The following is a 13,327-nucleotide window of genomic DNA, read 5'->3' as shown; positions in this document are numbered from 1 at the left end:
CAGATCAGCAACTTCTCATGAGGTCAGTGTGACGCATCAGGTCCATTTAACATGAGACACACTCCCATGAACCCTTCCAAACATGGTCAGTGGGTTTAAAGGATAACAACTCTTCCACACAGTTAAATCAGAGGTTCGGGCGCAAGGTCATTTTCATCACCTTAGAACTGGATTAAACAAATCTGGTTCGCAACCATCACTCAAGGTTTTTATGATTTCAGCTCAACAATATTCCTTTACTCCCCCATGATAACATTACACAGGATATATTTTGGATTTGGTTTGGTGGGCATGGCAATCCAAGGTTTTGGTTGCATTTTAACTTTTCAACCCTTCTCTAACATTTAAAAAACTAAACAACTAATCAATCAATTGAGAAGATCACCAGCGGACTATGTGATAATGAGAAAAACACCATTAGCTGCAGTCCCGCTGAAGAAAGAAAGAAAGAAAGAAAGAAAGAAAGAAAGAAAGAAAGAAGTAGTAGTGCAGTGGTTCAAGAGCGCTGCTGCCGAGCCCAACCATATCCAAACAGCCCTCAGCACTCCAGAAGACATCCCATCCATCACCTGCATTCTGCCACTGAGGACGTAACTGGACTCCTCCATGCAGTCTCCTCTGACTCGGAAATAGACCACTGAATTTTCCAGCCAAGGTAGAAAGTCCTGCCTTCAGCTCTTAATGATATTGATGGTTAATGTTGGGAATCCAGTCTTCCAGATAAAAACACCTTCAACTGATGCTTCACAGCTTCTGAAAATTACTTCAACGCCCAAACACCAGCAGTTATATCTAATTGGCTTCGACACCTGTGCATAGAAGGTCTCCGGTAGATAGAATGAATCTCTTTATGTGTTACACCTTCCTAGCTGACGCTACCTCTTCAGGGTAAAAACAAGGCTTTTTATCTGTGTGTGTGTGTCTGTGCGTGCGTGCGTGCGTGCGTGCGTGCGTGTGTGTGTGTGTGTGTGCAAAAACCTTAATTTAAAGTGGAGTGCTCAATCCAATCAAAATAGGGAAAAACACTCCTGTTGCAATATCCAAGCAGTAATAAGGATAATGCAGTGGGATGGTGTAATTTCCTTCATATTACTCTTTCATTATTCATTGAGATCAATCACCGCGGGCCTGCATGTGCTGTCCAGATAAAAAAGGTTAAAGTGGGGACTTAGATCTCAGACTGAGCTGCGTGTCAGGATTATTACTCCGGAAAATGTAATTTGAATGTGAGAAATCTCCAGGACAACCCAGACTTTTAGTCATATATGCATGGAATTCGCTACACACAATAGTAGCAATCAAATCATACAAAGAAGTGTAAAAATAAACCCAAAATGTACGCAGAATGTGGCAATAGTTGCTAATGCTGATGTGTCTGACATTGCAAGTGCAACAAGGAGTTTTGCTGGGAATATGTAAAGCAGTTCCATGTTGCCTTCTCTCTATCTTTGGACATGTTCATTACATAATTTTTCGATTACTGTGAGTGAATAAGAATGAAATGAGGTTAATTCCCAGCCGCTGTGATATCTCTTTCTAAATTCTTCTTCTCCTTCGAGTGCTCTAGAAGTCCTAACACTAAAACATTTAGCCATAAAACACTATCAACTTGATAATGATGTGACATGTGACTCATCCCTGTAGCTCGAGGGTAATAAATCTACCAACAAAAAAAAAGAAATGCTGGTTATCTTGTGGTGAGTAGGGCACATTTCCCATGAAGAAGAATCAGGAGTTAGTGATATTCATGCAAATGAGTCATTTGTGTATGACGACATTAAAGAAATACTCAAATGCGTTGAATGGTGTCTGTTAAAATGACTAGTACAGGCTGGCCAAGTATGGCGTGTCTGTGGGATTCACTGCCATCATTTCAGAAGAGGCTTGTGCTTGTTGAATGGATGAGATAGAGCTATTGCTGCTAATGCTTCCCAGGAGATAGTGCCGTCTTAGAGTGATCTAATTAGAGATTTAAAATAACCCGTTTTTCACTGCATGAGTGTCACTGCACCAATTTAGGGAGAGACTTTCAGTTGGTCACTTTTTACACACAAAAATATTGTTTGCTATTTATATCAACCATTTATTGTTTCATTCATGTACAAGGTTGTTCAGTAAACCGCCATGCAGCTGTCCTCCACTTGTCGGGGCTTTTTATACCAGTAGACTAGTCTCAATTAAGATATTCATTTACTGAACGGGGACATTCGTCAACGAGAACATCCCTAATCAATAATACAATAATCAATATTACGTGTTAGATAATATGTAAGAAATGAATGCGTGAGAGAAATAAAGTTAGGAAACATCAATTCCCTCCAAGCCCACCTTGGTGACAGCACGTTTATACAAGATGCATGGATGACATTAAACATTAACTATTTCACAGCACGCTTCAGCATTATTCATCCAGGCACTTGTCACACTCAGAATGAAAGATCTAATTTGCAGTTGTCAACATGCATGATAAAACACTGCCAGGCAAGCATTATGAAATTAGTGGGTAGATCCTCTTTAGAATTCATCAGCAATAGATCTCTGATCTACTCTGTATGGGTGGGCAGCTTTTCATCCTCCCACTTAAGATGAATTACTCACCTAACAATCAGAGACACGAAGGACCGGCCATATTATTCATGTGTTCTGAGCTTTTCCAACTGCTGGTTTAAAATACTGTTGTTGGCGCTCAAACACCCGTGAGAGTGGGGGCAGGTCCAGTCAGGTCCAGTCTTGCACATAATAGATACACAACTACAGAATGAGGTCAAAACAAGTCACAAAACTACAAAGTAATTGACAGATGGTTGTCTTCCACAATTGATTGAGAAGTGGTCCCTGGTTTGAATCTAATCCCACACGCCCCCAGTTGACCTGAAAGCCTCTGCACTGTGCTGCAGCAAGATAGCAGTTGGGTTGCCAGTTCAACTTCTCTTTCCGACATGAAAGTTTCAGTATTTCTTTTGTACTGTGATTTTCTTTTGTTTAAATGGGATTGTTGGCGTTCTTCATCTTTTGGCCGGGGAGCAGGTACAAGATGTGCTTGCTGAAGTATGAAGGATAGGGGCCGTGTTGGAAACTAAAGTGCTGGTGTGGAGTGCAGCGGGCAGAATGGAAAGCACTATTTGTGAGCAACAGTTGTGACTTACACATATCCACTTCAGCTTCAGCTCCTGGTGCAATTACTCGATGATGTTCCGTCTCGAGCAAGACCAACTTGGACTTTAATGACTCACTCTACAGTTTTCCAAAATGTCTTGTCGGTTTCAAGCCTTTTTCATTGCATAAGTCAACTTATTTTTACTGTTCGTTGTTTTCATGACTATTTACATACAGAGCACAATGTAGAATTGCACGTCCTAATGGCATAATGGGAATATTATGCAATTTTGTGCAATGGAGTGAGCCGCATGGCGTTGTAGTCGTTAGCACTCTCTTCTCATAGCAAGAATATCCCCAGTTTGAGTTTGGTGAGTTTGGGAGTTTTGATGTTCTCACTGTCAATGTGTGGGGTTTTTCAAAGATACTCCTTCCACAGTCTAACAACATGTATTTAAGGTCAATTGGTGGCTTGAAGTTGACCGTAGATGTAAATGTGTGTGGTTATTTGTCTCTTTAGTTTGCACTGTTATCGACTTGTCCATTGTGTAACCTGTGTTTTCACCCAGAGTCAGTTGGGATCAGCTCCAGCACCTCATAACCCTAAATTGAATAAACTGGTATAGAAGATGGAAGAATCAGTGCGGAAGGAAGTCAGAGTCTCGGTGCATCAACCAATAACGCTGTCTGTAGAGACGTCATGCCACATGAGGGGTTTTAAAACTACCCTGAACCCTCAAATGAGTCATATCCTGTGAAATGTACAATAACCCCTACATCTCTTTCTTTACTATAAGTACTGAAATATACCAAAATCTATTCTACACTGAAAACCAATGATGTCTTTTTGGGATAATGGTGACTCTTTTTTTTTTTTTTTTTTGTGGGGCAGATGTTTGTTTTTCAGCTAGCGTAAATATATCTGAACCTCTTATCAAATGCTTATTGCAAATTCTCATCTCTGCTAATATAAATCATTGTGAAACACAATAGCATTGTCTCTGTCATTTATTCATCACGCCCACACTGTATAGAGCCCTGTCCTGGTTAAAGTATCAGCTGCTTTGTTTGATTTCAAGGGCCTGTAACATTTTTTTTTTTTTTAAATCACCCTAACTAGCACATCTTAAATACACCCTAACCAGACACTGTTTCCAATAGAGCCCCTCCATTAGACACCCTGAGTGAGTCCTCTGTGATGGATTTATTTTAGAATATTACATGTTACAAGTGTGCTGGAGTGGCCTGGTGGTGACGAAGCCTGCAGAGAAGTATAATGTTAGTGGGTAACACACTGCGGTGGCTGCATGGAAATAAAGCCTGAGGCAAGGCAAAGCAATTCAGATTTTCACTGCTCCGTGCATGCTGCATCCGTTAGTGTTTCAGTAATGAATGCACCATGATGTGCATGTATGCATGAGGAGTCGCACACACTGCTTCCCTTCACACCACACAAAAGAAGAGGGGAGCTAAATCTTCGCCAACAGCATGTTGCTTTATTTCCGTGAGATTAGCTACTCATTTTCTTAAATCAGACATACTGTAAGCTCAAAAAGACCCAGTGAGCTCGAGTTGAGAAGACTCCAGTGCATCTAAAGTGGGACACAGTTCCTTGTAGCGTTGCAATGACATGATTATAAACTCATCTGCTCTTCCAGGGGGCCACAGGGGCCACAGACAAGACTGTGAAGACTTAGTTTGGGTCACAGGAGTCCTGTCCTTTCCTGCTTCTCTCACTGCCAAATAAGACACAGAAAGGCCAAAGGGAGCCGGGAGGTGTTCTGAGTTCTACACAGTCCGACCAGAAGAAGAAATCTTCCTTTATTTACAAGCGAATAGCCTGAAGAAAAGACAGGCAACATTTTGTAAGTGCACCAATTGCTAACACAGTGGAAGGGGACTGGTCAAACGTTTAGTGGAAAATTGAAACTATGACTCTGACAAAGTTCAAAGTCGTTTTCATCATTATCATTTCTAGTGAAGAGAAACTGTTTACAAATTGTTTTTCATAAGCATATTTAGCTGAAAGCACCACTTGTGCGCTTATAACAATACCATTAGTGTTAAGCTGTTTCCCTGTAAGCAAGCAAAGAAATTGATAATCAACCAAAACATTGCTGATCTGAAGCAACCGTTTCTTTTTGTCACACAAAGGATCAGTTTCAAAGATGACTTTATTGGCTCTAATGCCTAAACGCTCATCAATATAGGGCTACAAGTCCATAGGGATTTCAGTGTTCACAGTAGTGGCCTCTATTTTTAATTTGATGAATGACAAGGACGCCCTGCTCTAATTTCCTGACACTCTCAGAACCGAAACATGTTTGTCATTTAACAAGAAGCAATTGTAAACTGGAACTACTCGGATGAGATCCACATCCTAGAGTGGCTAGATCAGTGGATAACCTCTAAGGGATGACAGAGAGATTCAGCGGTGCAAAACAGCAAAAGGAAATCAGAGGGTTTGGTACGTGCCTTTTCCCAGCATTCATATTTAATCTTAATATTTAGAGAGACATCATGAAAAAGGAATAAGCGTTTGAAAGCTTAACCAATCAATTATTTTTAGTGCGAAACAGGTGAGACTATTGCAGGCAACATATGAAGACTTATCAGATTCTGATTAAAAACATCTAACTAGCATTTCAACAGTCGTGCTTTCTCTTGCCTATGGATCCCATAAATCCCAATATTATCTTAAAATCTGAAAAAAACACTATGAAGGCCAGCACGAAACCAAAAAACCCTACTATGAGACAAAGCAATGTGCCCCTTGAGAATTGGGGGATGTGCACAATGTGCTTCATGCTCTGAGGGAGGTCAACAGTAAGCTTTCAGTGTTCAATTATGGCGGAAACAAGATACACAAGATGCGCGTCTCCCAGGCGCCTCTGCTCACTGCGATGTTTAACCTGTTTTATACTCCTAAATTAAACCCGATTAATCTAAATCCCTGCTATATTAAGTCAAACCTCACAGGGATAAGGCGTAAGGATGCAATCACAGCAGAAGCTAATCACAGAAAAAAAACAACTGCTAAGCTTCAGCCAGCTTCAGTGAGTGAACCCCGAGGAAAGGATGTTAATGCTCCTCATGCGGAGCCTCTCCAGGTCACGCGCACGTGTAATGTCATCTTTTTAGCGTCCTTGGGCGATGACTCTCCTCTCAACCCTCTCAGACCTGGATCTGTCTCATCCACTCCCCGTCACCAACGAGTCAAATAATCCTGACTAGAACAAAATCGCGGCAGCTCTCCTGCTTCCCCCTCCTAATTCCAGATGAAAACCTTGGACTTTGCGTGATTGTTGAAAATCAACTGCCACAGGGGCCGCAGCTTGACTTATACGTTATGTTAACCGTGACAAAGTTAGCAGGAGTTTTTTTTTCCAAACGTGTGGTCTGAATAGATAAAATACTGGAATACTTCAAACGTGAAGCGCTGACAGTTGTTTTCTTGAAATTGTCTCCCACTGCAACAGCTGTTTGTCTCCATCATCTGTTACATTCTGAAACAGATTCTGGTTCAATAAACATCCTGCACAGCTTAGCGGCGGCTTGTCAGGAGACACTCTCACGCTGGCAGGTTTAGTTATTTGATAAGACAAAACAAAAATAACAGAAATAGTAGTTGAGAGTCTATGGGATGAAACTTTTACTCACTTCCGCAGCATTTTTGCTGTACGTTTTCTGAAAATGTAAGTTATAATGCAATTCCGTAAAGCAGGACTTGACACCGTACGTCAACTGTTCAGAGAAACCTACTGAACCATTTAACAGAAGAATCCTCGTACACGTTTTGATATTTGGGGTCTTTTTAAGGAGGATGATGAAATGTGTGTTTGCCAGTGGACCAGTACAAGACTACCAGCGCCCGAAGCAGATGTGGAGCCGGGCAAAGATGAAACAACTGACGAAACTCAGACATGGTTTCAGCTTGTCAAATTAATTATTTGATGATTGTTTCTGTTTGTACAAATTGGAAAGTAGTAAAGTTGGGCTTTTTCAGGGTTTTGAAATCTGTTTTCATCTTTTCAGGAACGTCAGTGTTTCCGGTTAGAAGAACATTTCATCATCACTAAATGTGTAATATAATATGGTGAGTCAATACAATTTCAACAAGTCAGTGAGACAATATTTGAAATTCAATGAATTTTTAGAATAGTTGTTATTCTGACTCATAATAGTTGCTCGATTCTGTTCATTCTCCAGTTCTCTGAATGAATTATCTCAAGGATTCTTTTTTTTTTACATGAATAACTGCAGTCTTTGTGTATCAGGCTCTAAGGACTCTGCGAAAATGCAAGTGACCTGCACTCAACGTTGTACCTGAAGGGTATCCTCTGTACACACACAGAAGCAGCACCCACTTCTGCAGCAGATCAGCTAAACGTGCAGCTCATGATACCAAACCATGGGAAATACTCTCAGTATGTTTGTGCTACTCCGGCTTCGACCTGGAAAGAAACACGTAGATTCCATTTCAAATTGTGTGATTTCATGTTTCCAGTGCCAGAAAAATCATACTGTAAATTCTGTAAAATATTCCAGTTAATCAGTGAATCTGATTGAAAAAAACACAATGGTATGCTTTTCTACTGACGCTTCATTGTGAGGTATGACCATACTCAGCTTAAGTGCTACAAGTCCCATTCAGCCAGGGACAAACTGTAAAGGCCTCTGCACTCATTTGGGTTATGTAATAGTACAAGATGATTGGTAGTACTCTTGTAGCCAGCTGATGAGCAATCGACAGTTTTTAAAAGACACTGTTTGTGTGTTTTGGGTGAAATAAATATATTTTGGTAGGCCTCCCAAATAAATTCTCAATCTGAGAAGCGGCGCTGCCAGCACACAATGCGAACACAAACGCTTTATCAAGTTGGAGCTGTTGGATGTGAAGTTGTTGCTTTTGGCTGTGTTGATTTCCATTCTCAAAAAGAAATTCATAAATAACACCAAATTGTGAGTAAAAATGTATGAGCTCAAATAAGTCATCCTGCTGTCAGACATGCTTCCATCTTTGTAAACGGAGCAGCATGGAGCTACGTCATCATTTCCACATGATCTGAGTGATGATGTAACGCAGGCTAAATAAAACAATCCTGCTGTAAAGTGGAGAGACACATCCCCCTAACTGAAACAGCTCCATGTGTGATAAGATGCAGGGCTGCACGTCATTAATCAGTCTAGTTGTCTGCGCCTCATCTCCGATCGTTCCTAGTTTTGTTTAATTTCTTTTACTTGGATTTCTGTAGGCTATGTTTCATTTCCTGAAATTATTCCATACTCCAGCTATCAGTTCAAAGAGAACCAATTAATAATGATGTCAAGAGTCTCAACAGGCCTGCCGAACATGCAGCCACCAGAATTGGGAGAGGAAAGAGAAAGAGGGTTAATCCTTTCTCAATCTCAGTACAATCATTTATACTGCAACTGTGCCTTATAATCATCTGTTAAAAAAAAAAAAAAAAAGATTAGGATTTTTTTTAATACATATTAAACTGGGAAAGATCATATGAGTGCCATTTAATGTAATGTAATATCACTTGTATGGAGTATTACAAACGCTACAAAGGACATTTCAATTATAGGAATATAAAAACATTTTTTATGTTACATAGACTGGTGGTGAATCCGTTATGTGTCATCCGGTTATTAAAGGGAAACTGCAGCCGGGAAAACACAGATACACTGAATCAGAAAATGAACTGCTTGTTCAACACACTACTAAATACAGACTGTAAATAATCTCTGCCATAACGGCAGATTTCATACTTAAGGTGCTCGTGTGTGTGTGTGTGTGTGTGTGTGTGTGTGTGTGTGTGTGTGTGTGTATTCTGAGTTTGTCACACGAGTTTGACAAGGGGAAACATCCCAATCCGCATGATTAGGAGATCTGAGTATGAAAGTTATGTGTCGAAATGATGTAAAAAAAAATTTTTTTTTTTAAAAAGCCATATTCTCTGCTCTGAAACAGAGGCCTGTCCTTTAATGTTGCTGAAATAACGCCCTGCTATGCCAAAGTGCAGCCTCACTGAAATGTCAACAACTCAGAGCTCAAGAGTGAATGCTAAATTTAGCAGCTTTATTTGACTTTATTGGACCCAGAAGGCCACTAACATCCTCCAGCTTCCAGGGGCATGGTCATGCGCGGCATAGTTGAGTAGACACTCCACGAGCCTTTTAGACCACCCCAAAGAGGTGAGCGCACAACTGATAAAGACCTGTTAAACCATCCCAAAGCACAATTATGGAACACATATTTTTTTCTAACGCTTTCAGCTGTCATTTTTACCATTTGTTTTATGTGATCTGAATTTGATACACAAAAGAAAAGTATTATAAGCCACCAAGCCAAAAATTTTGTGAATAAAAGAATTCAGTTATCAAAGGTGATCACACGTAGTTCAATTTCGATCGGCCCGAGTCAAAAGATGAGCAATTGTGACAATATCTCTAGTCGTGGCATAAAAATTGAGGTCTTAACTCAAAGCGGTTGCGACAATCTTGCAGAAACAGATCAGCTGAGAACATCTTCTGACAGAGTCTGAGATTAACATCCCGTTACACTTCGGTGTGTGTGACTGACGCTACAACCCTCCCAAAGGGATTGTAGGAGGAAACGTCGCAACGATCAACCTGATACCGGCGCTATACCCAAATCACAGTGTGCAGATCATAGATAAAAACGAAGGACCACGCCCACATAGTCCATCTTCCCTTATGAATGGCTTTTATTTCTCCACACACACGCTTCTAGAATAACAGCTTGATTCTTGTTTGGCTTATTTTATTTCTGAGGCAGTAACTGACAGGAATTGGTTGATGACAGGAATTATGAATAAAAGTGCATGGAGGAGCCATTTATGCTTATTCTTGACAGGTTTAGATATTTGTTTTGTTGCATTATTTGGACACTCGGTGGTGGTAATTAGACCCAGGTTGTAAATGTAGAGGGTATAAGTGACAGGAAGAGGAAGGGCACAGTACTCACCAGACCAGCAAACAAACCAGCAGACAGACAACCAGCACAACGATATACTACTTGCAATACAAAAACTTCAGCATGTTCATCTTTTGCTTTTTTCAAATAAACCATCAACTAAACGACCAGTAGACTGACTGGAAATTCTGTTTTGGGTTTTCTGTCAGGTCACTCCTGCACCACTATTGTAGTCATGTAATCACCGCACAATGGGACATTGAAAAACTGTCATTACAGATGTGCAATGATCGTATAGGCTTCAGCCCCATTCAGCTGGGACATGAATAGTTGTCCTCTCTAATCAGAGCTAGTAAAACTACCCGGCGTAAAGTGCTCACTACAGAAGGTGGGGTAGTGAGTAATCCAGCCCTGAATGAAGGTAATCCACTTTAAGGGTAAATACCTAGCATCAGATCATGACCATGTTAGCCATGAGCCCTTTGTTTTGGTCCCAAAAACAAAAGCCGATAAATTCAGAATTCACACGTACAGTATATAGGCCATTGTCTTTGACATGATTCAAGCAAACCATCTTGCACGTGTAGAATGGAAATGGAAAGAAACCTTTAAATCAGCTTATAACTGATTAGTATAAAACCCAATCTGCAAACACTTCACAGAAATAATGAGAGCATCTTCATAGCACATTTACCAAGTCTGACAAGTACATTTTTTCAGCACAAAACATCCCAAGATACTCAATTAAGATTTTTTTTTTTTTATAAATTCTACACAAGACATTTAATTGCTCATTTTGAATGTTGTTTGTATAGAGAAATCAATACTGGCAGAGCTGACATTTTTGATTTCTTAAATTTTTTTTGGGATCACCACAATAACAACATACTCAATCTGGTGTAACTCAAATCATATTTCGAACATATTTCTAATAGCTGCAGACATTCAAAAGAGATTATCAAGAGCACATGAACTTCAAAACGCGATCAATCGCAAAACAGAATAGAATATTTCTACAGCCTGAAGCATTTTTTTGTGGACCTCATGTGATGCTTTCAACAGTCTAGTTGTTCCTTTGGAGGCTGTCATTTATTACATCAGTGTATCTAGATGAGTAGATGTGTTGGGAAAACACTAAACAGTCTCCCCTGTCAGGTAAACGAGGACTTGCCACTGTAAGATATGTCCCATTAAACGCAGGGGAGCTGGCTGCAGTGCGGGAGGGCTGAGGGCTGAGGGCTGAGGGCTGAGGGCTGAGGGCTGAGGGCTGAGGGCTGAGGGCTGAGGGCTGAGGGCTGAGGGCTGAGGGCTGCACTCCCTCTGCCTCCTTGCCTGAAGAACACCCCTGTACATATCGGATTGTACATAGAGGATTAAAAGGCTATCCCACGACCAAGCTGAGAGTCCAACCACTCTAAGCCTAAACACCTCGCACAATAATCAAATGGCACGAGATGTTATTGCAAAAAAAAAAAAAAAAAGCAATTTAGCACAAAACTCCTCAATTAGACTTACGTAACGACACATTATACCAACTTAGAGGATCTCGTTTCAAAGCCTTTATCGTGGCATCGGATTACATAACCGATGATTCAGAGTAGAAGTTGTTGCTCGCAGAGAAATAAACCGGCAGCTCCCCCTGACGCGAGCATTCATTGTCAACATCTCCTCCTCCTCCTCTTCCTCCTCCTCCTCTTCCTCCTCCTCCTCCTCAGTGCGAACCCTCACACCTGTACACATGGACAGGTGCTGGGAAAATACGTTGTTTTTCTCTCTGCATCATATACACAAACTGAGACGGTGGGTAAACCCAGGAGGCTGTGTGTGTGTGTGTGTGTGTGTGTGTGTGTGTGTGTGTGTGTGTGTGTGTGTGTGTGTGTGTGTGTGTGTGTGTGTGTGTGTGTGTGTGTGTGTGTGTGTGTGTGTGTGTGTCAGCATCACTACCCATCAACAACAACACGTCCCGTGCAGGCAGCAGACCCACGGCCCGCGCCTGCTGCACGAGACGAGAAAAAAATGTCCTCCTCCGCGTGATTACATTTTTTTTTTTTTTTTTTAGCTCATGTTTTATTTAACGTGCAATAGTGTTTAGTCAGCGCACGGACTCGTCACGCAAAAAAAAAAGGAGCCTCGCAATGCCCCGTTGAGTGTCAGGAAATAGTGCGTTAGCGCGTCTGTGAGTAAAAAAAGAAAAAACAACACAGTTAGCTAATTAGCAGCAGCGCAGCGGCGTTTACAGTCGCACCTGCTAAACAGCCTCCGGGCGGAGGAGGAGGAGGAGGAGGAGAGGAGGAGGATGCCTGCGGTCCAGTTCAAGCACAGAGGACACGGGATGTCCACAACACAGCTTTAAAGAGTTACGAGTTAAACATAAGGGTTATTTTATTTATTTATTTATGTTCCTTCTTACCTGTGCAGCCCACAAGAAGCGAGGCTAAAAATATATCCCGTAGCTGGACCATCGCAACTCCCCGAGTAACGTGGATGTTGAACGGCGCAGCGAACGCTTTAATGTCCGTCTCTCCCTTTGCGGTGTCGCCCTCGGGGTTTTCCCTCGGCTCCCTCAGCAAGTGTTCATCCTAATCTAAGTATCGGAGCTGGTCGGTGATGAGTGTCAGCGGCGGCGGCGACGGCGGCAGCGGCGTCGGGATGACAGGCGGGCGGGCAGTGGTCGGAGATTAGCAGAGATGATGAGCGCCAGTGCACAGTTCAAAGTCTGACTGACAAGCGGAGCCTGCTCACACACCCAGATCACTCCGCACGGCCGGGAATGAAGGACCGCCCGTCAAATAGTGCCCCTTTCTCAAAGGAGAGCAGCAAAACCCCATTAATGAAATAAATACGCTCTCCGTCAGAAATATAAATAACGCACTCAAGCAGCACAGTTGAAATATTTCCTTGATGTTTTACATGGCTTGTGACGCCTTAGGTTATTTATCTCATTCTTTTAAAATGTATATATCAGGAGTGTAAAACATAAGGGCCATGACCAAAAACAGTCCCTCAAGAGGCTGCAAGCAAATTTTAAAAATCGCAAACAAAGGAATTATTTTCAAATAGAATATAATAGAACAGAATAGAATAGAAATACCTTTTTAATCCCGGGGAAAACTCTTGAAACACAGCTTTCCTATCAGTACCCTGAGAACACAGTGCAACTGATACCCAAACATCTGTCGTTCTGCCATTAAAACATTAGCCTCAAAGCCAAACTGTCAGTGTGAGTTTATTAAAAAACATGCATGTAGAACTGTTGCCAAATGCAACAGTTTTAGATGTTTGTTTGTT

General features: G+C 41.4%; 1 protein-coding gene across 2 annotated transcripts in view; it reads right to left on the bottom strand.

The window, feature by feature from the left end:
• ncam1b (neural cell adhesion molecule 1b) overlaps positions 1-12,779 on the bottom strand; it is a 92,682-nt gene extending 79,903 nt beyond the window's left edge. For both annotated transcript variants that reach the window (XM_080459809.1, XM_080459810.1), the window contains exon 1: positions 12,450-12,779. In XM_080459809.1, the coding sequence (XP_080315935.1) occupies positions 12,450-12,501 (52 nt within the window). In that variant the 5' untranslated portion in view covers positions 12,502-12,779. The remainder of the gene's footprint in view (positions 1-12,449) is intronic.
• Between the last annotated feature and the right edge of the window lie 548 nt (positions 12,780-13,327).

This window comes from Lipophrys pholis, assembly GCF_963383615.2.
Source record: "Lipophrys pholis genome assembly, chromosome: 3".
NCBI lineage: Eukaryota > Metazoa > Chordata > Actinopteri > Blenniiformes > Blenniidae > Lipophrys > Lipophrys pholis.
This window is presented reverse-complemented; position numbering and strand designations above follow the sequence as displayed.